We start from the raw sequence: 25,993 nt of genomic DNA, 5'->3' as shown, positions 1-25,993 counted from the left end.
TCACATGATTATATTTTGGATGGAGCTTTAGTTAAACTGATGCTTGAGGGTTAATGAGTTTCAGTTACATAAGGCATCTGGGATGGTTGCCATACACTACTGATGGAACTGATGTATGGGGTTCCAAGATTGCACCTTCTCAAATTGTTTGAATTTCGGTACAGGCTATATGCATTTGCTCCTCTTGGCGGAAATAGCAATACATGGGCATCACCTGTTCCTCATATGTGAATGCTACATGCCTCAGTTGGTATTTCTAGACTTTGTGAATTCTACAAAAATATATTTATGAACTTTTACTGATGCTAGTAATTTAAATGTTGTAAGGTAAAGGAAAAAAAAAAAAGTTTGTCGACAGTTGCCCTCATGTGCCTCAGCGCCACTCAGTGTGTTCTTCCAATGTATTATCTTCGGCCACTCAAAAGATCTGCGACACACTGTTTGATAAAGAAGTACCTTTTTTTTAAAAATATTGCAAAGTGATTGCCTTGAATTGCTTACTGATGAAATTGTGTTACACACTGTAACAATGAAAACACAGATGTAAACAAACAAACATAACATGTACTGTATCCAGTGCCACTTAGCAATTTCATTCACATGGCTTCCAGTTTGTACCTTGGTTACAGTTCCACTTGTCTTGTGACAGAGTGTTAACAAGATACAATGTATCTAATGAACAATTTTATATGACTGACATAACACCGTTAAGGAGAAAGCCACATTCTACTCATTATACTATGTCTCTTATCAATGGTGAAATGTAATATATTTTCATATCTTTTGATACCAGTCTTGTATTGTGTATTTTATAGCCTCTGAAATTGAAGAAATATCAAAACAAGTAAGGTGTTTTTGGAAATAATAAAAGTGTGGTCAAGACATACGAAAGGACATTAAAGTGGGTACAAACTACCTGACACAAGGGTGATTGCTAACATTAGAAAAGATCTGGGAGTGAAAATCTTAAATGAGAACATTAAGGACTACAGTAACACCTGAAGGACTATGTCACAACAACGGAAGACAACACCAAACCCAAATTAATGATGAATTATTAGTCAGTGGACAGAAGATCCTTAGGAAAACTAAGGAAGAAGAAAAACGCCAAATAATTCCAGCCAAGAGGATGTAACAGGTAAATGCCTAGGACATGCAGAAAGAAGAAGACATCTCATGTTAAAAAGACTACGATTTTTTAAGTAATTATGATTTAACAAGTTTTGTAATTGGATATAAAATGCTCATCTGATGTAAGAAGGGTTCTGAAGGCTTTAGGCTGATCAAATAAAATAAATAATAAATACATACATAATTAAAAACAAATAATATAAACATACACTTTCATTCATGTAAAAATAATTAAATGTAATATACATACTGTTGTAAATATAAAGAACAATATCCGGTAGAGACAAACTTAGGTGGAGAGACGCTGAGTCAAGAAAATGAGCTGCAAGTTGACTCTGTTACTGAGTCAAGAGTGCAGAGAGTGAAGTTACTCCTGAGTCACTTTGCGATCCGCTCTGTCTGGGCAATGGCTGAAGACCGCAGCTCACGCGCCTACCATAATCACTGACAAAACATTCCAAGGTGATGCTACACCGAAGAACAAGGAGTAACAATACATGGGAATGCAGGCTTTCTCGGCGAATCTGAATGATGAAGTTTTCTCAGGTTATCAGCTGAGTCAAGGAGTGATTCTGTGGAAGAATTTCAACAAGTTTCCTACTCGTCATCTTCAGGTGATGACTTTGCCTCAAGATAACTAGTAGGAAAGTTGTTGGAACACTGCTGTAGTATGATGTTGTAACTCAGATGATAACCAGAGATAATTTCATCAGTAAGATGTAAGAACTCACTGAAAGGCATGTAAACGTTTATTGAGCTTCTGAAATTTGGGATTCTCTTTTCAAATCAAAAGCAGAATTACAGGACGTAAATGATAACTGTTACAGTGTATCACACTGGTGTATGGAAAGTCTAAATGAACAATTTGATACAGGGTAGATTTTGTGGTCTATAAAGTCAGGACACTACGTCAGGTTGGCCTACAACAACTACCTAAGCTACAGTACATGCACGTCACACAAAATTTTCAATATTCTCTCGCTCTCTTGACACTATTAGTTCTACACAAAAAAAGAATAGAAGCTTTTTTGTATGAAATTCAATGTAGTTTAACTTTGTACTGGTATAAGTTTTGCTACAGGCTGCATTTTTTGAGTTATTCATGAAAAACCTTCAAATGAGGTTACGGCTCCTAGTAAGACTCAACGCCTGTCGGGGATAAATTCCACCTTTGGCCTGCCAAGATATTTGATAAGCTTTTAAATCGAAGTTCTCAAAGAGATTTTGTTTTGAGCAGGCTATCCATCACGTCATAACTACCCCATATTATCCTCAACGATCTTTTGCAGAATGTGCTAACCGAAATCTGCAAGGGGTTCTTATTGCTTTCAATTGTAATTTGCAGAGTAAGTGGGACCGCTCTGTGGGGTAGATTAATTTTGCCTTTAATACGGCCCAACATGGCTCACTGAAAACTGCTCCTGCTTTCCTTGTGTTGGCCTATCAGGTTAATTCAACTCTGAAAAACATTTTGTCACTTAAATATTTGCTCCTGGATAGTATTGACACTAAGGTTCTGCAGGAGAAATGGAGGAAGGCATGTCAAAATGTTTTATGGGCCCATCAGAGGCTGATAGTTGTAATCAATGGCAGAGAGAATTTAGGGGTAAGGTAGGTGATTGGACTTTTGCGTGCAACCCCAATGTTAAGAAGAAAGGGAGGAAGGGCTATTCTAGTGAGTTAGTACCCAGTTTTTGGGTCCTTTTGAGATCATCCAAGTACTGGGTCAGGTCAACTTGATTATGCGCAATCTTGAATCAGGGAGACTGTCCAGAACTCTGGTTTTCTAGGTTAAGGAGAACTAGACTTCTCCCTGAACACTCAACAAATAAAACAGGTAGGGGGTTTTCTGTGGATTTGGTGGGAGAGGCTGAGCCGTGCGGCTCAGCTTCCTTTGAATTCCCAGGGTCTGTCCGTCCTTTGTTTGTTCACTTTTGACATGTTCTTGTTCTGTTGGAGGCATCGGCCTTGTAGCGGCAGCTCGACTTCAGCAACGGTGGCCACGAGAGGGCGCAATCGGTAGTATGGCAGACTGAGTGATCGATGTAAGGAGTTTTGTGGAGCGCCTCTGGCCAGACGGAAGTGGCAGTATGATTTAGGATGCGACCACCAGAACAGACTGGAGGAGGCCCATTGCTTTCCAGAAAAAGAGGCCCACAGGTGTTTGTGTTTGGTTGAAGGGAATCATCATCTGCCCTGGTCGTTTTTCCACTACTTAGTGACCTATTTCAACTTCTATTATTTGGTGGAGTGGCTGTAATGCTGTCATTGCAGATATTTTGAGCCACACATGAATGGCTTAGCTGTTTGCTTATGTGAATTCCCGAAACAATGAGTCTGGATAGTACCGCCTTCTTGGCAAATGTTTCTTATTTATTCAGTTAATATGAAGGCTCACAAGGTGTTCTATTCTACATATTTCCAAACCCCATCAAGGTAATGGGTGTGTATCCTTAAAACTGCGCCCTAGAAATGGGCAAGTTGCTGTCTTTTCTGGAGTTGACCTAAGTTAGGCAGCTGTTGGTTTAACTTTCCATCTGTTGGTCACCTCTTTGAGTTGTGTCCTTATCATCTCCTTGTGTTTCAGTTTAATATGGCCATGTGGGGGTTGCAGGCCTTGGTTTTTGCCCATTGCCTTTTGAGCCCCTGGTAGCTCGGTGCTCCCATATTGACTGTAGATTACCAAAGGCACAGTGCTATTTTACACCGGACTTATATTCCCCTTGTGTATTTGTTACAACTATTTCTAGACAAGTGGTATGGAACCAACCATTAACACACGTCTTGGTGTGTTCTAGTTTTAGCAGCATGAGGGCCACACCTTGCTGAAGACGACAACGGCCTGACAGGGTGGAAGAATGCCTGGACCTGTGACAACTGAGGAACAACAGTTCTGCAAATGGCTTACCGAATCAAAGAGTTACATAAAGCAATTTATATGTATTTACAAAGATGAGTTGAAAACATGTTTTGTGTGTGTGTGGGGGGGGGGGGGGGGAGGGTCCTTCTCTCAAATGGTTTTTTTTTTTCCTTCTTCTTACATGGTCAATACTTTAAGAATTTCTGTGTTGTTTGTTTAACTGAAAGAAGCTAAGATTTTATGAAGTATGGTGGAATCACTGAGACTAACATTTTAAAGCAATTATACATAACTGAAAGCTTGCCTTCAAAGCACATTTTGGTGGTGTCTCTTAAACGGTTAACACCTTTTTAAAAAAAAATTGCTGTTGCTTGTTTAACTGAGAGAAAAATGTAAGATTTTGCTAAACATTCTGGACTCATTGGGAGTTTAATATCTTAAAGGATTTGATACATATTTGCGAAGTTGAGTTGAAGCACATTTTTGGGGAGTCTCTTAATTTTTATCTTTCTTTTTTTTCCCAAGTAGTTAACACTTCTTTTAAGAACTGGGCAGTTGCAAACCTTTCTCAAGAACTTCAGTAGGCCTTAGTTTATGCTACGTGTTTTTTACTTACATCCTTTAAGCTTTGTTGTTATACTTCTTAATACACCAGGGAAGTTTTCTTATTTAAAAATTTTGGGTCTAGTTTAAATAAAATGAGTAAACTAAATGGTGAAAGATGTTACCCCTGAACCCTGTCTAGCCAGTTCTCGTTCGCTTGACCTTGTTTCAAAAACAACGTTTTGATTGGCCATGTTAGGCACCTTGCCACAATGAACAGTTCATCACACTACAATTAACAAACTTTTTTACAGAGGTATCTGTAACTGAATATGTGTAACATAAGTAATTATTTTTATATTAAATTATTACCATGCAGAAGTAACAAAATATTGAAGTAGATGCTGAAAAAAATGCATAAATTTCAGAATCAATAAATTTATTTAAAACGACAGGGGATTTATAGTATAACTGAAATATTAAATCAAAAATGAAATTTAAGTAACATCTCTCCACTGTATCTGCAATGGTTGGTTGCTTGGTTGTCTTTTTATGGCTGCATCATAAGTCCAAGCTGGTTGATACCATTTTTCCAGGTGAATTCAGCTGGTAAGAGATTGATGCTAAAGATGAATACACCTCTTCTTCTAAAGTCTCTCTTAATGCCACCTAATACACTGGGGCAACATTTATGGTTTTTATCTCTTGCTTACTGAATCTGTCAGTTCTGGGTGTCATAAAAACCACCCCTCTTTAACAAACAGATATATGAAAGAGGTGAGGTTGTGGTGAACTTCCACAACTTCCATTGGGACCACATTTTGGAGTTGGATGTACTTCTTTTATTCGATACTTTCTATGTTACATTTCCTCAATGCACTGGCACAACCTGATGATTTTCTTGGATGCTGTGACAGCCTTTACCAGGAGAGTTTTGTATATGTCTTCTGCATCTCCTTTCTTCAAAAGTGATATTTTGTCAACTTCTGGCATATTTGGATTCAAAAGTGGCATAGGGCCAGAACACACACTGTGAGGGCTTTGTCATTTCCCCATGATGTTGGGACTTGTTCTTCAATTGTTCTTTTGGCAACCAAACTTGCTGCCGGTCGTCACCAAACATTTTCTTCAGTTTGATCTGGAATTTATCCCATCTACTGAGTTTCTCCTCACTGTTCTCGAACCATAGCTGGCCTGTGCCATTCAACTAAAAGTACAAATATACTGAACACATCCTGTTAACCTGCCTGTTGTAGACTATTTGGCAATCCAGTTGACTCCTTTCATCCACTTCGTCGGGTCCTTACCAGCATCTCCAGAATGGATGTCTGATGTGCAGCTGACTTCCTACTGGCTTGGAATTCACCAGTCTCTTGAATACATGGTTGGTAGTATCAACATATTCCAGTTACTGTCTGTGTAGGCAACTACTTTTATGTTACCTGATTGGACCCATGATGATACAGATGTTTCGAAGTACCTTGTGTATCCACCAAACAATGTCGTATTGTAACCACACTTAAGTCCAAACTGAAAGTGTCAATGAAATACAACATATAACACTGAAAGCACATTTATTATGAGCACCGACATACAGCCAGAACAGAACTGACCTCCTGGACAGATATTTATACAAACATCGAATATTCCAGAATGCTTGTATTTATATAAACAATGAATACTCCAGAATATACAAAAACCAGAAATGTAAGACCTTTCAAAATTTTCCAGAAATAGTACACAACAAATAACTGCTGGTGATGGGATTTGAACTGGCAACTCACAGTACGCTAGTGGGTAATGTTAATCACTAAACCACTCTGTAAGCACTACAGCATGTGATAATATTGCAGAGCCATGGCATAGTTACAGACTGGGAGATTGTTCCGAGAATGAAAACAATCCCTCAGACTGTGGATAAGCCTTGTCTCTACAATATCCTTTCTACCAGGAATGCAAGTCCCACAGGGAATGCAGGAGAGCTTCTTTGACGTTTGGAAGGCAGGAGGTGAGGTACAGGCAGAAGTAAAGTTGTGAGGGTGGGTCTCATGTCATGCTTGGATAGCTCAGTCAGTACAGCACTTGCAGCAAGTAGCAAACGTCCCATGTTCGAGTCCTGGTCTGGCACACAAGTTTTGTTTGTTTGTTTGTGTTTGTGTGTCCTTAACAAAAAAAACACCAAAATCTGGCACCTAACATGCTGCCTAGCACAAAAATGATATGATAAAGAAAAAAGAAAAAAAAACAAGGGTGGCACGGCATGAGTAACATCTAAAAACTCAAACGTCTAATTACATTCTTTAAAATTTGTCGCCGAACTGTAAATTGCTACATGTTCTCAGGGCTGCAAATGGAAGAGAATCTTGGTACTATTAAAATATCATCCATTAACAAGCTGACTGCATTTAAAAAGTGGATGCATTGCTGCATGCTTAAGATTCCTTGGGTAGATGAAGAGACCAATGATGTACTTCAGCATTTTGGCCACAATCCTGAAGTCACAAGAATCATCAAATGAAGGAAAGCAGATTATTTGGACAAGTCTTCTGAAGCAGGATGTACAGCTTTAGCTTCATGTAGCTTGTCAAAGGAAAGCTTGAAGGAAAAAGTAGATCTGGTGAGAGAAGTGTTTCATTGTCACTGAATTTCTGAGAGTGGTTCCAGGTCTCAGATACTGGTGCAATCATTACAGACAAAAAAGAAAACGCGACACACGCTGGTTACAAATTTGACTTATTGGAAAGTTCCTGGGAAAATGCAATGCACCTGTGAAGGAAATGGTGTACAAGATGCTACTGTGAGCACCTCTACACAATTGTTCCTGTAGTTCTAGTTCTTATGAAGCAGGTGTAACACCATGGTCTAAGTTTTAGCTGACAAGTAATAAGAAGCGGTAAATTAGTCACAAGAAAGATTGCATTAGTTGCCACGGATTTGAATCTGTCCATGTGGTGACATGTAGGACAGTATAAACAGAGAGATAAATGGGTTGCATAGTGAAGGCAGCTGGCCACAGCAGAAAACAGCGTACTGCACCAATAGCAGTTGCAATGACCGAGGTGATGTCACCACACCAGGGCTGGTCTCTGTTATGAATGACGTGACTAGCTGCAACTTTTAGGGGAACAAATGTACTAGGAAGAGATATTAATAATGCTGATTTTTGAGACAGTGGAGTTTCGTTATTGGCTCATCATCATCTCCAAAGTATTGCCGAGTTCTGCAGTGCCACCATGATGTCAGGGCCGAGCCACAGGATGACGGACCATCGCCAGCAACAGCCACGAGTTCAAAAGTCTGAGCCGTATCCACCCTCTTTGCGCTAAGTTCCTGATACTTAATGTCTGGGCACTGCCGGCCTGCCGCCACCAGCACTGTATTCCAAGGAGGGTTGGCACCACAGCACCAGCCACTGTCCGATTTCCACCAAGGAGCAGCTTGTCGAATTCTGAGCAGAGCAGTCTCCATGCCCCACCACAGTGATTGCGTGTGGACCAGAGGGCACCGTCCAGAGGGGTCACTGTCATCGTAAGAGAAGCAGTGCACTGCTGAGGTCACAGGCTGCCGGCTGTACATGCACTTTCTGTCAGCACTACTGGGCGACGACACAGCAATGTGGGCGGATGCCACTACATATAAATCACTGACAGCCAGGGCCAACAAGGAGAGGTATGTTTGCATGACTGAGCAACTAAGTAATATGAACTTAAGGTAATAAAGACACTGTTTGTTGTCCACAGTGTTTATGCTGCGCCATTTTGACCTCACAACACACCTACTGGCCCTTCAAAGTGGTGTCAGAGTGGTCGTCATCTCCAGCACTCTTCAGAGTGGTGTCAGGGGTGCCAACTTCGCCACAGCCTACAGCAGAGCATGTGTCACCTCGCAGTGCACAATCTGAGCCAAACCCACAACATCATTCATTCGGGGCGAGTGAGACCATCCCCCCCGTCCTCCCGTCCCTTGTGTGGTGACAACAAAGGTGTCGAAGTATAGGGATCATGATTACACAAAAGTTACTCTTTTGTAAAATCATACGTATGGTAGATTTATCACAATTCAAAGGGAATACGAGGGATGAATGGTTAGTTCCCGTTCATTGTGCACAATGTAATTCGCTTGAGCATTCTGTCTTTTGTACCGAATCAGTGGCAGCAATAAGTAATACATTCAACTGTCATCATTTTGGATATACAGCAAGATGCTGTAGAGTGTCCAGGTGGCTGAGAACAAGTAGAATTCTAGTAGTGCTAGTGTTGAATATTTATTTTTCTGTTGTGAGAATTATTATTTAAAAACGAATACCAAGGAGGCAAAGACAAAATCAGGGACACAGGGCATCACCCAATATCGAGCTATACAATCATTAGCAAATTAACTGAGGGCAGATAAGATAGCTTTATGTAGCAGTTTGGCAGAGGAAAGTAAAGAAGTAGAGTAGAAATCACAGAGTTTAGGATTAGGTCCAGCTATTGCTAACCTGGTATCTCCCTTTTCTGATAGAGTGTCTGATGATGTGTTAGCGGTCTTGGAAATCTTAGGTCATCAAATGACATGGGGGTTTGGCCGGATAGTCAATTGTTGTAGATTGCAAGATTGGATCTGGTGGGTAAAGCAGTCATTCATGTGTCATACAGCAGTATTGCGCAATGCGAGTATGTTTGAATGAATCAGACAACAACTAGAACAGAGGTACAGGAAACAAAAGAGTGCACACTTTTTTCATGAACAGCTGGATACAGTGTCTAGGAGGTGTAATGACTTAGTTAAGGATGTCAAGGAAGGTGTGCATTGGTACCCAAAGATCTTCGCACTGCAGTGAGACTAACACTGGAGTAAGAAGAGATTGATATATGTATAGGATTAAGGGATCCAAGGTAAGTGTTCACTTCTAACAAAGTGTTTTAACTGTGGTTGAATGGGGCATGTGAAGAGGCAATGCTACCAGCCATGGAACAATATTGGGAATAATATTAGTGGTGGTAGTAGTAGGAGTGGTATGGATTGTGGATGAAGTTATAGGGGAAATAGCAAATGTTATCTGAGAGGTGGGGGCAGGGGGGTGTGTGTAAAAGTGAGCTATTAAACATAAGAGGGAACCCCCAGAGCCTGCAAGAGACTGTTGTCAATGCTGATCCCTCACGAGGAGCATCTATTGTACACAGCAATCCAACTTAATTGTGAACAATGACATTAAGGTTTAATTCACCTAATTGTATGTTTAGTGGAACTGACAAGTAATTATGGATGAATAAGGGCAAGACTTACCAGTTAACGTATTATGTGTATGGAACCACTAGGAGATTATGAAGTTTTGGTCACTGGTTGTTGTTAAGACATTACTTCACACATGCAAGAAAGGGACATAAGTAAAGCAGTACCAGTAAATACAGATAATTTCAGCACTGAAGAAGTTAATTTAGTAAAAGAGACACTGTTGGCCATGTCAGAGCACAAACAGAGGAGTTATTATGAGAATTCAAAAACCTGTTTTTTCCACGAGGGCCACTGCCTGTGATGCCAGTAACTCAGCACAGGATACCAACAGGGAATGACGCACCAGTATACAGAGAAGTTGCTGCATTAGAAAATTGTAGCGAAATACAGGAAGATCTGCAGCGGATAGGCACTTGGTGCAGGGAGTGGCAACTGACCCTTAACATAGACAAATGTAATGTATTGCGAATACATAGAAAGAAGGATCCTTTATTGTATGATTATATGATAGCGGAACAAACACTGGTAGCAGTTACTTCTGTAAAATATCTGGGAGTATGCGTACGGAACGATTTGAAGTGGAATGATCATATAAAATTAATTGTTGGTAAGGCGGGTACCAGGTTGAGATTCATTGGGAGAGTGCTTAGAAAATGTAGTCCATCAACAAAGGAGGTGGCTTACAAAACACTCGTTCGACCTATACTCGAGTATTGCTCATCAGTGTGGGATCCGTACCAGGTCGGGTTGACGGAGGAGATAGAGAAGATCCAAAGAAGAGCGGCGCGTTTCGTCACTGGGTTATTTGGTAACCGTGATAGCGTTACGGAGATGTTTAATAAACTCAAGTGGCAGACTCTGCAAGAGAGGCGCTCTGCATCGCGGTGTAGCTTGCTCGCCAGGTTTCGAGAGGGTGCGTTTCTGGATGAGGTATCGAATATATTGCTTCCCCCTACTTATACTTCCCGAGGAGATCACGAATGTAAAATTAGAGAGATTAGAGCGCGCACGGAGGCTTTCAGACAGTCGTTCTTCCCGCGAACCATACGCGACTGGAACAGGAAAGGGAGGTAATGACAGTGGCACGTAAAGTGCCCTCCGCCACACACCGTTGGGTGGCTTGCGGAGTATCAATGTAGATGTAGATGTAGATGTAGAATACCATGATCACTGCAACCAGTCTTGGAAGAATTTATAAATCCACAATTGGCTGATGGAATAGTAGAGCAAAGTAGAAGCCCATGGAGGGGAAGTGGAGTGGGAATAGTAATCATGCCCAAGAAGCTGATGGATGGCTCGAAGTTGTATAACTTCTGTCACAATTTTCGACATTTAAATAGCAAAACCATAACACACGCTTACCGAATTCCAAATATAACTGAAACAACAGATAATCTTGGACAATGCCAGTACTTATCTATGATGGATCTGTGAAATAGCTACCACCAGTTACTCTGGAGGACAGATCAAAGACTGCATTTTCAACACCATTGGGGCACTACCAATATACAAGGATACCTTCTGGGTGAAAAATGCAATGGCAACATTCCAGCAGTTATTGGGCAGGGTATTGAAAGAATTAAAAGCAAGTCAGTGTTTGATATCTCTCAACGACATAACTGACTTTTCAAGAGATTTCCAGGAACACAGGCAGAGATTAAGGGAGGTGTTCAATAGGTTATGGGCAGTCCACTAACAATTAGTACAAAAAAAATATCATTTTGCATTGGAAGAGGTGAATTATTTATGCCATGTCATTCCAGCACCTGAAACAACTAATGAGTTGCACATCTTTTCTCAGTCCATGCATCTCTGGAATGGTTATTAGATTTAAGTGACCCATCCAGTAGATTAATGAGATAGGCATTGAAACTCAGTGAAGAGGATTATCATGTAATCCACACACTGGGGAAGAGACATGAAAATGCAGAATGATTGAGAAGAAAAGTAGCAATAATACAGACAACTGCAACAATTTAGCATACATGGTGGTTTGTTGTGTAGACACACATAATTGAGGCTACCAGTGGTACTGCCAGCAAAGTTAGAGGACGCAGTGCAGTGTGAATTGGATGATAATGTGTTATCTGGTCATGGAGGCTGCAGAGCGACAAATCGGAGATTGGCAGAAAAATATTGGTGGAGAGGAAGAAAAAAAAGGTGTCTATCAATATGCAAGGAAATGTATTAAGTGTGCACAACATGTGGATCTGAATCAAAAGTAGGTGTTGCTACAAAGACTACCAGACACAACAGAACCATTTAGTTTTATTGGGATGCATATGTTAGGACTGTTCAATCGAACACTGACAGGTAATCTTCATGCACTAACCAAAATAGATCTTTTTCACATTACATCAAGATGGTACTGACGCAGGACCAGCAAGCAATTACAGTCGCACAAATGATAGTTAATAGATGGATGTTGAAGTTTGGAGTAACAGAGACAATGATCACAGACCAAGGGATGAACTTCATGTCAGATCTAATGGAGGAGCTGTGTTAATTACTGAGCATAAAAAGTTATGAGTGAGTCCACTTTGTTCTCAAATTAATGGGAGAACAAAGCAAGTTTATCAAACAACAGGAAAAATGCTTAGTTATTATGTGAATACACACCAGTAAGACTGGGAGATGTATTTATCCATTGTAGTAAGTGCGTACAACTTCAAAGTACACACTAGCATGGATTTGTCACCATTTGGGACTGTGTATGGAAAGAAAATGCATCGCCTTTCAACACAATTATGCAGAATTAATTCTATAGATCATTCCTCATATTTCAACTTTCGCTCCTGCCAAAAAAAAAAAATCCTATCTAACCCTGTTGTCCCTAAACCCTACTGTTTCGCTCGTATCCTCTTTCAAAGTAAATATTTCTCATTGAACATTGAAGTGGGGATTCAGTCTGTGAATTTGCTAGAAAAGTGAAGGAAGTATGGAACAAAGTATAATGAAAAAATGCCAAAATGCTGGGGAAAAAAAAGAAGCAGTAAAGCAAGTGGGTACGTTACCTCAATATAGAGTAGTTCAATGGATAATGCTATCTGAACCATGTATGCCAAAGGGAAAAATAAAGTTTTTGACACTATACCAGGGCCTATATTGACCAATCAAGAAAATGTCGCCATCTAAAGTAAAACTACAGTTTCCAAACAAAGTCAACAATTGTGCATGGTGGGCACCGGTGATTATTCAAAGGAGTTCTAGAAGTGATACAATGGGAAACTAGAATAAAGTCAAAGAAATAACCAAAGAAGAGGAAACAAATGGACACACAGTGGGAAGAGTAACCTTGAACATTTCATCCTCGATATGCATTAAGACCGAAAAAGTAACTGCTATCTATTGTGTTTTCAGATTTTTGGGGATATTTTGGTTTTCCTGAGTTTTTTGTGTCATGTTATTTCCAATAAGACTGTGTGTCTCTGTAGGGTAGAATCTAGTTGAATTGTGGTAAGTTGTGCTGTTCAAAGACAGCAGGCTTCCAAGGATAAGGGAGGGAATGGTAATCTCTGTCCTCAGGTTGCAGTATGGAGAATGCAAGAAAAAGAATAATGCTTATGTTGGCAATGCTGTACCTCTTCAACATTAATTGTGGGGTAGGGGTGCTAGAGAATCATCAGCTGGACAGATGAGTTCTATTTTCCGGACAACAGCACATAGTATTATGAAGTCTGAAATGGTCCAAAGTCTAATATTTAATGTATGGGAGATGCACAATAAGGTCAAAAAGCAGTATTTTGGGAATGAATGGTTAAGGGAACAAATACAGGAAGTAATCGTAGTAGTACAGCATCAACCCAGGAGGGTTAGAATAGGATGGTTTGATGCAAGTGTAGGATGTTGAATACTGTATTTGGAACAGCAGACATGAGCAATGCAAGAGAATTAAATAGGACAGCAGAAGCCACAAGGGATCTAGTGGAGTTGAATAAGGCAATAATAGACCTGCACTATATGCAAACCACGAATCTGGCATGTGTCGTACTGAATAAGACATGCATGCTCAAGCAGCTAACTACAGAAGTTATGGAATATGGCAGAAACTCAGCTAGGACCCTGAAACAGGATTTGGAAGCAGTACAAGCACAGATGCAGGTACTAGGCATAAAAGTAATGCTATCACACTTTTTACAAACACTGGGGGATAGCATTTGGGATGTAAGGGTAGAACTGATGGGCTTACAGAAAGTCTGGTCTTGCACACACACACAAACAATATTTAGGAGGATTGAGGAAGATTCAGAAGGAATTGCCACTGGAGTTACAACTGGTAGAGGAACTGAACAGACAGAAACTGCCATTTTACTATCATAGTGCAGCAGTAAATGTGTCACAAAATGCACAACAGTACACAGGAATAAGGACACCAGTAGCAGGGAAGCACATGATATTCAGATGTTATACGATGCGCACCTACTTGGTGAAGTTAGTAGCAGTTGGGAAATTTGTGCAAGGAAAGAAGGAGTGTTGTTAGTGGGAGAAGAAGGGGATCAATATATGGTGATGTCCAAAGAAGAGCTTCAGCAATGCCAGAGTGGAAAGATCACCATATGCCCAATGAACGAACTTACAACAGGGAGTACTTCATAATAACACACATCCACACAAAGCTCCAAAAAGAAAAAATAGGTACCAGGAACTTCATTTGTTCTATTCAGCTCAAACAAAGTCCACAATACCCGCACATAGTTCCAATACCCGGTACTGGATGTTTCACTTGACCTACATACCTAAAACGACTCTGAAGAAACACAAAACCAAAACTGCCCTATATAATAAGGCTAACATCAAAAACCTAACCTCACCAATGTAGGTTAAAACTCCATAATACCTACCAGTCATAATGTAACAATCATCATCAACTAATACAACCGAGAAATTCATAAAAAAATTCATTAACACCAATTTCGATAAACAAGACAAACATGCACACTGTACAAACTACACTAAAAATTAAAAATTAAACCATAAAAACATACATACCAACCAAAGTCAACAGGAACATAAAATCAGCAGTCTAGCAATAACAAAAGTAAATATCATTAACAAAATTTCTCTAATGTCCAGCCTACCCACCACAAGTCACAGAACCCTCCAGATGGTTAGCCATAAACTGTCTCACCAATAACACCACATATACTGGCTCCTGGTCTGAGATGCAGGAACTTTGGTCAACATCATACCTTCTCAACAAATCATCTCCACTCCTCCACATACACGGCAATTAAAACTGAATAACTGTAAGAACTTAATTGTGGTCAATCTGTAGCACGCCATTGCAGATGCAGAGACCAGATAAAGAGGAATATTCAGCTCTAGGCACTGCCTTTGACCTGTGACAGTCTTGACCTCAACTGAAGACGGGTTTAACAGCATAGTGCATTACTGGGTATTTCATTTACTCAGCCACTTATAGGTCAACCCAAGCTTAAATGGACTATGATCATAGAGCAACTTTGCTTTTTTCACATACATGAATGCCAGAGGTGAAAGACGTGATACATGACAGAAAAAGAAAGGACTGATCAAGTACTGAACGCCAAATCTTTATAGCCTCACACTTACCAAACGCATAGAGTCTTAACAGCAGCAGAAAAATTAACCAACAGCTAATTCATCAAACATGAAAACAACAAAAGTAAATAAAGATATTAATAACCTAAAGAAACAATCACTTCATCACAAGAACTGAAAGAAAGACTGTTGTTACGTCATTGCAGCAAAAACTACCCGATTTAGTTAACTTTTACTAATCTCCTGTCTAAGAATCTGGAAACTTGCTCTAGGGCCAGTGAGTACAGTTTTACGCTAAAGACTCCTCCTTCAATTCTGAAATTTTCATTATGGCACAGAAATAAATTCAAATCAATGGTATAACATTTATATACGCCCATACATTCTTTAGTACTCTGGTATTAAATAGCTCATATTTCTTAAACACATGTTAAATATTTTTCCAGCGTGTCACGAACTTGAGCTCAACAACCAATAAAAACAAGGTGAAGGACTGCTGGGTTGTTTCATATGTCAATTGAAATATAAGATTCCATGAGCAGAAGTTCTACTTCATTCTTATGTTCGTATCTCGAAACAGGTGTTTACAGCTACATTAATGTGCATTACCTCTTGTATATCCCATAACTTCCTCTAGTCCTATGTACATGTATATACAATGTGTTTATTGCTCTGTTATCCTGAATTCAATTTTTTTTTGTTCTAACACATAGTTTTGCGTAAAACCTTGTATCATGTGTACTTACGTCATTTTCAACTGTATTGGTGTTAGGAACAACACCGACTGCAGTCAGTGGTACGGGGTCACCAGAAAGCCGTCGTCGTCGACGGAGGCAGCACAAAGCACGCTTGACAATGCCGAGAAACATCAGCAACATAGTCTTTATTCTATTGCATACAAACTGAAACATTATTGATGCACAGAATGTCTAAAACAATATGTTTGTCCCTTGATTTGTTACAGTTCTATGGTGTTACACTGCACAAGTAAACATCGGTCTCGTTCTAATTTACTATAAAATGAGAGTATGGAACCTAGGGCAGCAACATACTAGCGGGTAGGCGGGAATACTTGCTGGCGTAACATTTTGCATTCCTTTGCGGACGCAAAATCCCGTGCTTCTGGTATTTACTACAATTTTTCAATAATATCACACAGAATTTTCATTGTCAAATAATAACGCGCAAAAGTTATCATGGTTTCGTGGATTACAACGTTTTTCTCTAATACGGGTAAACTAAAACGTTTTAAAACGCACGTGCCTGGCGGGACTAAACTGATTTAGTAAATGACGGCACAGACGTTCCCGAGATGTAAACAATGACAAACACAAGGAACTCAATCATGTCCTGCCAACCGCTACCACTTACACGCTTCACAGTTCTCTTCTTTTGACCGAATATCGGAGCTCCACGTCTTCGCTTTTTAGTTTGTTGACATTTTAACATCTTTGACACAAACAGAACTTATTTAAAGTGAAATAGTCTGCATTAGTTGAAACCTTTCGGTGCCAACTGTTCGAGAAGTTAGTTGCGTGTCAATTGCAGAAGCAGACAGCTGTGAAAGTTTGTAATTAAATACATACTAAAGTAAATTAATTACATGCTTTCAAGATCAGAATCTGCTGAAAATATACAATGTTATACCTTGAACTTGGGCTGACATGAACGAATTGTGTATAAATTCACAGAAACGCCGCTGCAATGAAATCACGTGGACTCGACTATTGGAAAAGACAGTTCCTCAAAAAGCGATTCAAATACACGGTTGTTTTCGTGTGTTTAGTCGGTATACTCTTCTTATGCTTTCAAATGCTATCACTTACTGCCATCACACATGGTAACGTGGAAAGATTAATCCGGCATTTAAAAGTAAACGTTAGGGGAATACATCCAAATTATGCGTACAAATATGTACCAAATTCCAAAGGAAACTTTGTATGCCACAGTTCGAAACAAGAAATAGATTTTCGGCTCGTGAATGATAATTACTGTGACTGTCCAGCAGACGGAAGCGACGAACCAGGAACAAACGCGTGCAAGAATGCTGTGTTTCATTGTGAAGCTGAGGCTAGTCTCTCAAGTACGTACGGAAATTTACTGTTTAATTACGTAGTGGCAGCAAGACATATACTGTAAGAAGTGTTTCATCAAGTAAGAAAACCAAGCAGCCAATTTTCATTTATTTGTGCGCTAAACCATTTCGCCAAGCAACCAAACACCTCCTCCCCTATGCTAGTTGCTTGTGTTACAGATAGTTTAAGAATTAATTGATTACCGTAATGTTACCGACCGATATGATGGTTTAAGACACTGGATTCACTTTATGGGAAGCGGAGTAGTTATCTCCGCGCGGACTTTGTATGTACCGTGTATTAAGGCTGTTTTCTGTTCCAGTCACGGATGGTGTATGGGAGGAATGCGCAAGCTGTTGTTTTTCTAACTTTCTCTAGGTGGTAGATACATAGGAGGCCGAAGAATATGCTGTTTGCCGTGAAAGGTAGTTTTTGGAGTTCTGTAAGCAGGTTCCCAAGAGAGGTACACGCCTTTCTTACAGTACCTGCTTTTCAATTTCTGACACACACAGTCTTACCAGTCGAACAAGTGTGGGACCACTGTCACTGTCCTTCCATATATACTCCTTGATGTCCCCTGTTAACTTGGTATTGTTCTGATAACTTGATCAGTAGCCTATTCAAGAATGAGCAATACAAGTGTTTTGGATAATTGTTTTATCTGTGTGTGTTACATTCTCCGACATTTTCCCCATCACGAAACTTGGCCTATCATTTGCTTTACTTATAGCCTAGCTGAGCTTAAGTTATTGTTTAAATCCACATTTGTATGACATGCATGACTTTGTGACTCATTAATCCCATAATCAAAGGATACCATTCTTTCCAATGAAAGGTATGTCTCAGTCCTTGCACCAATCTGATATTTTGACAAGATCTAGCCTGATATTATTCAGTTTTTACTGGATAGAATTTCCTCATACACAGCTCCATCACAGACAAAAACCTTGAAATTGAAAATAATACTATCCGTTACGTAAAATTCGGATGTCAGGACATATGCTACTGAGGATTGTGGAATCAGATAATTAACTGCTTCTGCTGTAAAAGATTTATTGGGTCAATCACAAGTAACCATTCCAGGCTACTTGTGTAAAATATACAAACAGCAAATTATGACTACTGCTAACATACCCATAACTATGGGGATTTCTTTATGTTTTTGTGTACACCAGGAGGCATAATCCATATCATTTCAGGCAGGGGGTTACCTTCATAGTCTAGATGTTATTGAATTTAGCATATGCTAAAATTCAGGAGTAAGTAAAAACAGGTTTTTTTGTGTTCTCCAAAAAAATTCCTGCCCCAAGATACAGGCCTCCAAAGATGACACTGCGAACACCACTTTGAAGATGCAAATTTTGGAAAAAATTTTAAAATGCTTATCTCTGTAACAGTCTAGATATTTTGTTAGTTTTTATTTGTAAGATAATTGCTTTATAATTGCAATGGTATCCTCTGTTTAGATGTATCTGTCACAGTTCTTTTACTTCACTGTCTGAATTTTTTTATAATTTATAGAATTTTTTTTTTTTTCGAAATTGCCAATCTAGAAAAGTTTTTTTTCTGTTGATTAGTACCATGTAGTACTATATTTTCTGTAAAGGAAAGTTTCCACTTTCTTACGTTAGACAGGTTTTATTTTAAGAATCTTTTATTTATTTATTTTTTTTTTTAACTTTCGAGGGTAATGCATGCTTTCACTGAAGTTGTTTCTTACTAATTTTCTTGTTACAATGTTTATCTCTATTGTCTTTGTTGCAGTTATGTCTCACCACTTTCTCTGCTGCAGTTATATTTTTCACTTTCATTGTTACAGTTTTTTTTATACTTTGCTGTAGTTTCGTGCCAGTTTCTTTGTCATGGTTGTTCATTGCAGTTTTCTGTATTGCAGTTGTTCAGTGCTAAGGCTTCTAAGAAATCTGAGACCATCTAGTGATTTCTTTGTTTTTGTGAGGAATTTGCCAGTTGACAAAGTTGCAGTGTGTTTTGTGTAAAGGACTGTTTGAAATGTCTTCTGACTGGGGCCACAGGAGAGTGAAGTGTGCTGACTACTTGCATATCGATAAAAGAGTGGTATATAAGACCAACAAAAAAAGACACTTTGCCCAGGTTGGGAGTAAGTGTTCTCATTTGAAGACTGTTTCAAAATTAAGATGTTTCCAGTGACGACTTTTTGTGTTCTAAATGTTTTGACCGAATAACAACAATGATAGTATCTCAACAAAGTGAAGCCTCCCATGGTGCAGATGACGCAGAATTGGCATCAATAGAGGAAGAATTAAATACCCTGAATCAGTCAACTGCAGAGGCAAGTGTGTCTAGTCATAAGCACTATGCATCAAGAAAGTGTAGAGAATTTACTAAAGTTATGCATGAACCATGGACCTTGCCGTTGGTGGGGAGGCTTGTGTGCCTCAGCGATACAGATAGCCGTACCGTAGGTGCAACCACAACGGAGGGGTATCTGTTGAGAGGCCAGACAAACGTGTGGTTCCTGAAGAGGGGCAGCAGCCTTTTCAGTAGTTGCAAGGGCAACAGTCTGGATGATTGACTGATCTGGCCTTGTAACAATAACCAAAACGGCCTTGCTGTGCTGGTACTGCGAACGGCTGAAAGCAAGGGGAAACTACAGCCGTAATTTTTCCCGAGGGCATGCAGCTTTACTGTATGATTACATGATGATGGCGTCCTCTTGGGTAAAATATTCCGGAGGTAAAATAGTCCCCCATTCGGATCTCCGGGCGGGGACTACTCAAGAGGATGTCGTTATCAGGAGAAAGAAAACTGGCGTTCTACGGATCGGAGCGTGGAATGTCAGATCCCTTAATCGGGCAGGTAGGTTAGAAAATTTAAAAAGGGAAATGGATAGGTTTAAGTTAGATATAGTGGGAATTAGTGAAGTTCGGTGGCAGGAGGAACAAGACTTTTGGTCAGGTGAATACAGGGTTATAAACACAAAATCAAATAGGGGTAATGCAGGAGTAGGTTTAATAATGAATAGGAAAATAGGAATGCGGGTAAGCTACTACAAACAGCATAGTGAACGCATTATTGTGGCCAAGATAGATACGAAGCCCACACCTACTACAGTAGTTCAAGTTTATTTGCCAACTAGCTCTGCAGATGACGAAGAAATTGAAGAAATGTATGATGAAATAAAAGAAATTATTCAGATTGTGAAGGGAGACGAAAATTTAATAGTCATGGGTGACTGGAATTCGAGTGTAGGAAAAGGGAGAGAAGGAAACATAGTAGGTGAATATGGATTGGGGGACAGAAATGAAAGAGGAAGCCGCCTGGTAGAATTTTGCACAGAGCACAACATAATCATAACTAACACTTGGTTTAAGAATCATGAAAGAAGATTGTATACATGGAAGAACCCTGGAGATACTAAAAGGTATCAGATAGATTATATAATGGTAAGACAGAGATTTAGGAACCAGGTTTTAAATTGTAAGACATTTCCAGGGGCAGATGTGGACTCTGACCACAATCTATTGGTTATGACCTGTAGATTAAAACTGAAGAAACTGCAAAAAGGTGGAAATTTAAGGAGATGGGACCTGGATAAACTAAAAGAACCAGAGGTTGTACAGAGATTCAGGGAGAGCATAAGGGAGCAATTGACAGGAATGGGGGAAGGAAATACAGTAGAAGAAGAATGGGTAGCTTTGAGGGATGAAGTAGTGAAGGCAGCAGAGGATCAAGTAGGTAAAAAGACGAGGGCTAGTAGAAATCCTTGGGTAACAGAAGAAATATTGAATTTAATTGATGAAAGGAGAAAATATAAAAATGCAGTAAGTGAAACAGGCAAAAAGGAATACAAACGTCTCAAAAATGAGATCGACAGGAAGTGCAAAATGGCTAAGCAGGGATGGCTAGAGGACAACTGTAAGGATGTAGAGGCCTATCTCACTAGGGGTAAGATAGATACCGCCTACAGGAAAATTAAAGAGACCTTTGGAGATAAGAGAACGACTTGTATGAATATCAAGAGCTCAGATGGAAACCCAGTTCTAAGCAAAGAAGGGAAAGCAGAAAGGTGGAAGGAGTATATAGAGGGTCTATACAAGGGCGATGTACTTGAGGACAATATTATGGAAATGGAAGAGGATGTAGATGAAGATGAAATGGGAGATACGATACTGCGTGAAGAGTTTGACAGAGCACTGAAAGACCTGAGTCGAAACAAGGCCCCCGGACTAGACAATATTCCATTGGAACTACTGACGGCCGTGGGAGAGCCAGTCCTGACAAAACTCTACCATCTGGTGAGCAAGATGTATGAAACAGGCGAAATACCCTCAGACTTCAAGAAGAATATAATAATTCCAGTCCCAAAGAAAGCAGGTGTTGACAGATGTGAAAATTACCGAACTATCAGCTTAATAAGTCACAGCTGCAAAATACTAACACGAATTCTTTACAGACGAATGGAAAAACTAGTAGAAGCCAACCTCGGGGAAGATCAGTTTGGATTCCGTAGAAACACTGGAACACGTGAGGCAATACTGACCTTATGACTTATCTTAGAAGAAAGATTAAGGAAAGGCAAACCTACGTTTCTAGCATTTGTAGACTTAGAGAAAGCTTTTGACAATGTTGACTGGAATACTCTTTCAAATTCTAATGGTGGCAGGGGTAAAATACAGGGAGCGAAAGGCTATTTACAATTTGTACAGAAACCAGATGGCAGTTATAAGAGTCGAGGGACATGAAAGGGAAGCAGTGGTTGGGAAGGGAGTAAGACAGGGTTGTAGCCTGTCCCCGATGTTGTTCAATCTGTATATTGAGCAAGCAGTAAAGGAAACAAAAGAAAAATTCGGAGTAGGTATTAAAATTCATGGAGAAGAAATAAAAACTTTGAGGTTCGCCGATGACATTGTAATTCTGTCAGAGACAGCAAAGGACTTGGAAGAGCAGTTGAATGGAATGGACAGTGTCTTGAAAGGAGGATATAAGATGAACATCAACAAAAGCAAAACAAGGATAATGGAATGTAGTCTAATTAAGTCGGGTGATGCTGAGGGAATTAGATTAGGAAATGAGGCACTTAAAGTAGTAAAGGAGTTTTGCTATTTGGGGAGCAAAATAACTGATGATGGTAGAAGTAGAGAGGATATAAAATGTAGGCTGGCAATGGCAAGGAAAGCGTTTCTGAAGAAGAGAAATTTGTTAACATCCAGTATTGATTTAAGTGTCAGGAAGTCATTTCTGAAAGTATTCGTATGGAGTGTAGCCATGTATGGAAGTGAAACATGGACGATAAATAGTTTGGACAAGAAGAGAATAGAAGCTTTCGAAATGTGGTGCTACAGAAGAATGCTGAAGATTAGATGGGTAGATCACATAACTAATGAGGAAGTATTGAATAGGATTGGGGAGAAGAGAAGTTTGTGGCACAACTTGACCAGAAGAAGGGATCGGTTGGTAGGACATGTTCTGAGGCATCAAGGGATCACCAATTTAGTATTGGAGGGCAGCGTGGAGGGTAAAAATCGTAGGGGGAGACCAAGAGATGAATACACTAAGCAGATTCAGAAGGATGTAGGTTGCAGTAGGTACTGGGAGATGAAAAAGCTTGCACAGGATAGAGTAGCATGGAGAGCTGCATCAAACCAGTCTCAGGACTGAAGACCACAACAACAACAACAATGCATGAATACACTACAGCAACAAAACTGACCACATTCTTCAAAGTAAAAATTTCATCTTCAGAAGAAAATGAACCAAAGCACTCTTGCACTTCTTGCCAGGAATTTTTCACAAATATCAATTCAGCTGTTGAATATTGTGAATCCTACAGGGAAAAGGTGCAAGTTTTAACTATTATTCCAGACATACTTTCAAAGAAGTACATGGTAGACAAATCAAGAAATGTGTGGTCTCCAGAACGAGTCTTTGGAAGACCAGATCCATATTATGGTCATCCTGTAGAAGCAGCTAAAGTTCAAATAGTGCAGTCATTTTATCTGGAAGATTAATGGCACTGTTTTGTGTTCTTGCTAGAGTGCCAACAAAAAAGACACTATAACTGTAACAGTTGAAGGTCAAAAAGTTGAGAAAGTGAAGAGGTACATGACTTGCAGTATTAAAGAAACTTTTGCAATTTATAAGAGCAACTACACAACTTCACATATTGGAAGAACAAAATTTTATGCACTAAGACCTAAGTGGGTAGTTCCCCACCCTCCTAGAGATATCTGTTTATGTCTGTACTGCGCGAATTTGAACTTTGTGCAGTAACTTTGAAGAACTTAATGGACCATGTGACATAAGACACCTTAGTTGGGTATGTGAAGCTGTTAGTAGTATGTGATGTAAAACAAGAGACTTGTTTATTTCAAGAATGTGGCGACTGCACGGGAAAGGGAGGACTGTCTTTACTGACACTGACACTTGGCCTGGAAGACGTAGCAGATAACTCTGCAGAAATTACATATGCGAAATGGGAAGGGGGGGGGGGAACACAATTAAGAACTTCTTTTGTCTTTGACAGTTTCATTGATGAACTTGGCAAATAGTCAGTGAAAGCAGTAACACACCACACACCAGCATCTGAAGGAATTGCAACACCACCACACTGCAGAAGTGAAAGGATGTGTACAGGCTGAAGAACTATGTTTAGTGCTTCACTGTGATTTTGCTAAGAACTGGTCTGTAATTATCCCACAAAAAGTACAAGGGTATCATTGGAGTAATGACCAGGTTTCAAATTTTACAGGAGTGACATATTTTCAAAACAAGACCACAAGTGTTGCAGTTATGAGTGATGACACAGGAAATGACTCGGCATTTGCTAGCAAATTCTTCAATTGCAAACGGGGGCAGAGAAGATCATCATTATTTCTGATGGTGCTCCTAGTCATTTTAAAAATCATTACCAGCTGTTTGAATTGAGTAAGTTGCTTGTGCCAACTGACTGGGCATACAGTGCTGCTGGTCACGGGGAAGGGGCCTTGTGATGGTGTAAGAGGCCTGCTGAAGCACCATGCTACAAAACATAATCTTTCCAGACCAAATACAGCTGCAGTTCAGAATGCTGAGGATTTTACGAGGGTCGTGAAATCCTACACATCCACAGCCCTCATTCATTTGTCCAAAGAGGAAATCAAAGAATTCCGGAGCAGAAAAAAAGAATGGTCCAAACAAACTACTACTGTGAAAGGAATTCAGAAGACACGTATTTGGATTCAAAGTGATGGGCAAACTCATATTGCACGTAGCCTGTAAAGTGCAAGAAAGAAGACATTTCATTTGTTCGGCCAATACCCCAGAAACAGCAGGATACACAACCTGAGAAGGGTGTGTGTGTGTGTGTGTGTGTGTGTGTGTGTGTGTGTGTGTAGAATGCACAGAAGTTGTATAAATTGAAACCTTTGTCTTTGGACCTTTCACATACATTTTGAAGTCATTCAGAATGCTTGAAAAATGAGTCTCTTACTCATCTTTCAAAACTAAAATTCTGTTAAATAAGGCTAGGTTTTGACTTATATGGGCTGTTATGTGATATTGTGGTAATAAAGCAGGTTTTATGTGTGGCAAAAATTTAAATTGTTTGTAAAACCTGTTCAACCTAAAAGTGAAAGCTCTCTTTTTCAGGGAATGTAGAACTATATGGTACGAATCAAACGGAAAAAAATCAAAATTTTATGGATTGGCATGTTTGGAAAAAAAATTTTATTCCATAAATTATTAAAAAAGTTCAGAACCCTATAGTAAAAGAACTTTGATAAATAGGTCCAAATGGAGGATTTCTTTGTAACAATAAAGCAATTATCTTTCAAATTAAAAAAAAAAATCTAGAACTGTTCCACAGATAATCTTTTCCAAAGTTCGCATAGTCAGAATGATATACGAGGTGTGGCTAGAAAAAAACCGGACTAGTACTGGTGAAACAATAAAACGAATGCAATAAGGCTGAAAGTCGCGTGGCATGTCACGTGACTCTCGCTCCGCCTACTGCTCGAGTTTCATCTGCCTCCTGCACTCAGTCTGCCCGTGGCGTCTGTTTTAAGTAGTTGACGTTTTGTCTGTGCGTCGGAAAATGTTGAGTGTACAGAAAGAACAGCGTGTTAACATCAAATTTTGTTTCAAACTAGGAAAATCTGCAAGTGAAACGTTTGTGATGTTACAACAAGTGTACGGCGATGATTGTTTATCGCGAACACAAGTGTTTGAGTGGTTTAAATTATGTAAAGATGGCCGCGAAGACACCAGTGATGACACTCGCACTGGCAGACCATTGTCAGCAAAAACTGATGCAAACATTGAAAAAATCGGTAAACTTGTTCGACAAGATCGCCGTTTAACAATCAGAGCAGTGTCTGAGTTAACAGGAGTTGACGAGGAAAGTGTTAGGCAGATTCTTCATGAAAGTTTCAACATGAACAAAGTGTGTTCAAAAATGGTTCCAAAGTGTCTCACAATTGAACAGAAGGAACGCCGAAGAATGATTTGTTCTGACATCCTGGAAAACATTGAAAGTGATCCCACCTTCTTACAAAATGTTATTACTTGCGATGAATCGTGGTTTTTTACTTACGATCCCGAAACTAAACGCCAATCGATGCATTGGAAAACTCCTGGTTCTCCGTGACAAAAAAAAGCACGAATGTCAAAATCGAAATTCCAGGCAATG

General features: G+C 39.6%; 2 protein-coding genes across 2 annotated transcripts in view; one reads left to right on the top strand and one right to left on the bottom strand.

Moving 5' to 3' along the window:
• The window catches only part of LOC124713471 (receptor-binding cancer antigen expressed on SiSo cells), a 44,316-nt gene extending 27,461 nt beyond the window's left edge, over positions 1–16,855 (bottom strand). The window contains exon 1 of the mRNA XM_047242950.1: positions 16,018–16,855. Coding sequence (XP_047098906.1) covers positions 16,018–16,182 — 165 coding nt within the window. The 5' untranslated portion in view covers positions 16,183–16,855. The remainder of the gene's footprint in view (positions 1–16,017) is intronic.
• The window catches only part of LOC124713487, a 29,364-nt gene continuing 19,987 nt past the window's right edge, over positions 16,617–25,993 (top strand). The window contains exon 1 of the mRNA XM_047242951.1: positions 16,617–17,354. Coding sequence (XP_047098907.1) covers positions 16,976–17,354 — 379 coding nt within the window. The 5' untranslated portion in view covers positions 16,617–16,975. The remainder of the gene's footprint in view (positions 17,355–25,993) is intronic.

Source organism: Schistocerca piceifrons, chromosome 1 (assembly GCF_021461385.2).
Source record: "Schistocerca piceifrons isolate TAMUIC-IGC-003096 chromosome 1, iqSchPice1.1, whole genome shotgun sequence".
NCBI lineage: Eukaryota > Metazoa > Arthropoda > Insecta > Orthoptera > Acrididae > Schistocerca > Schistocerca piceifrons.
Note: the sequence above shows the minus strand (reverse complement) of the source record. Positions and strands in the feature narration are given on the sequence as shown.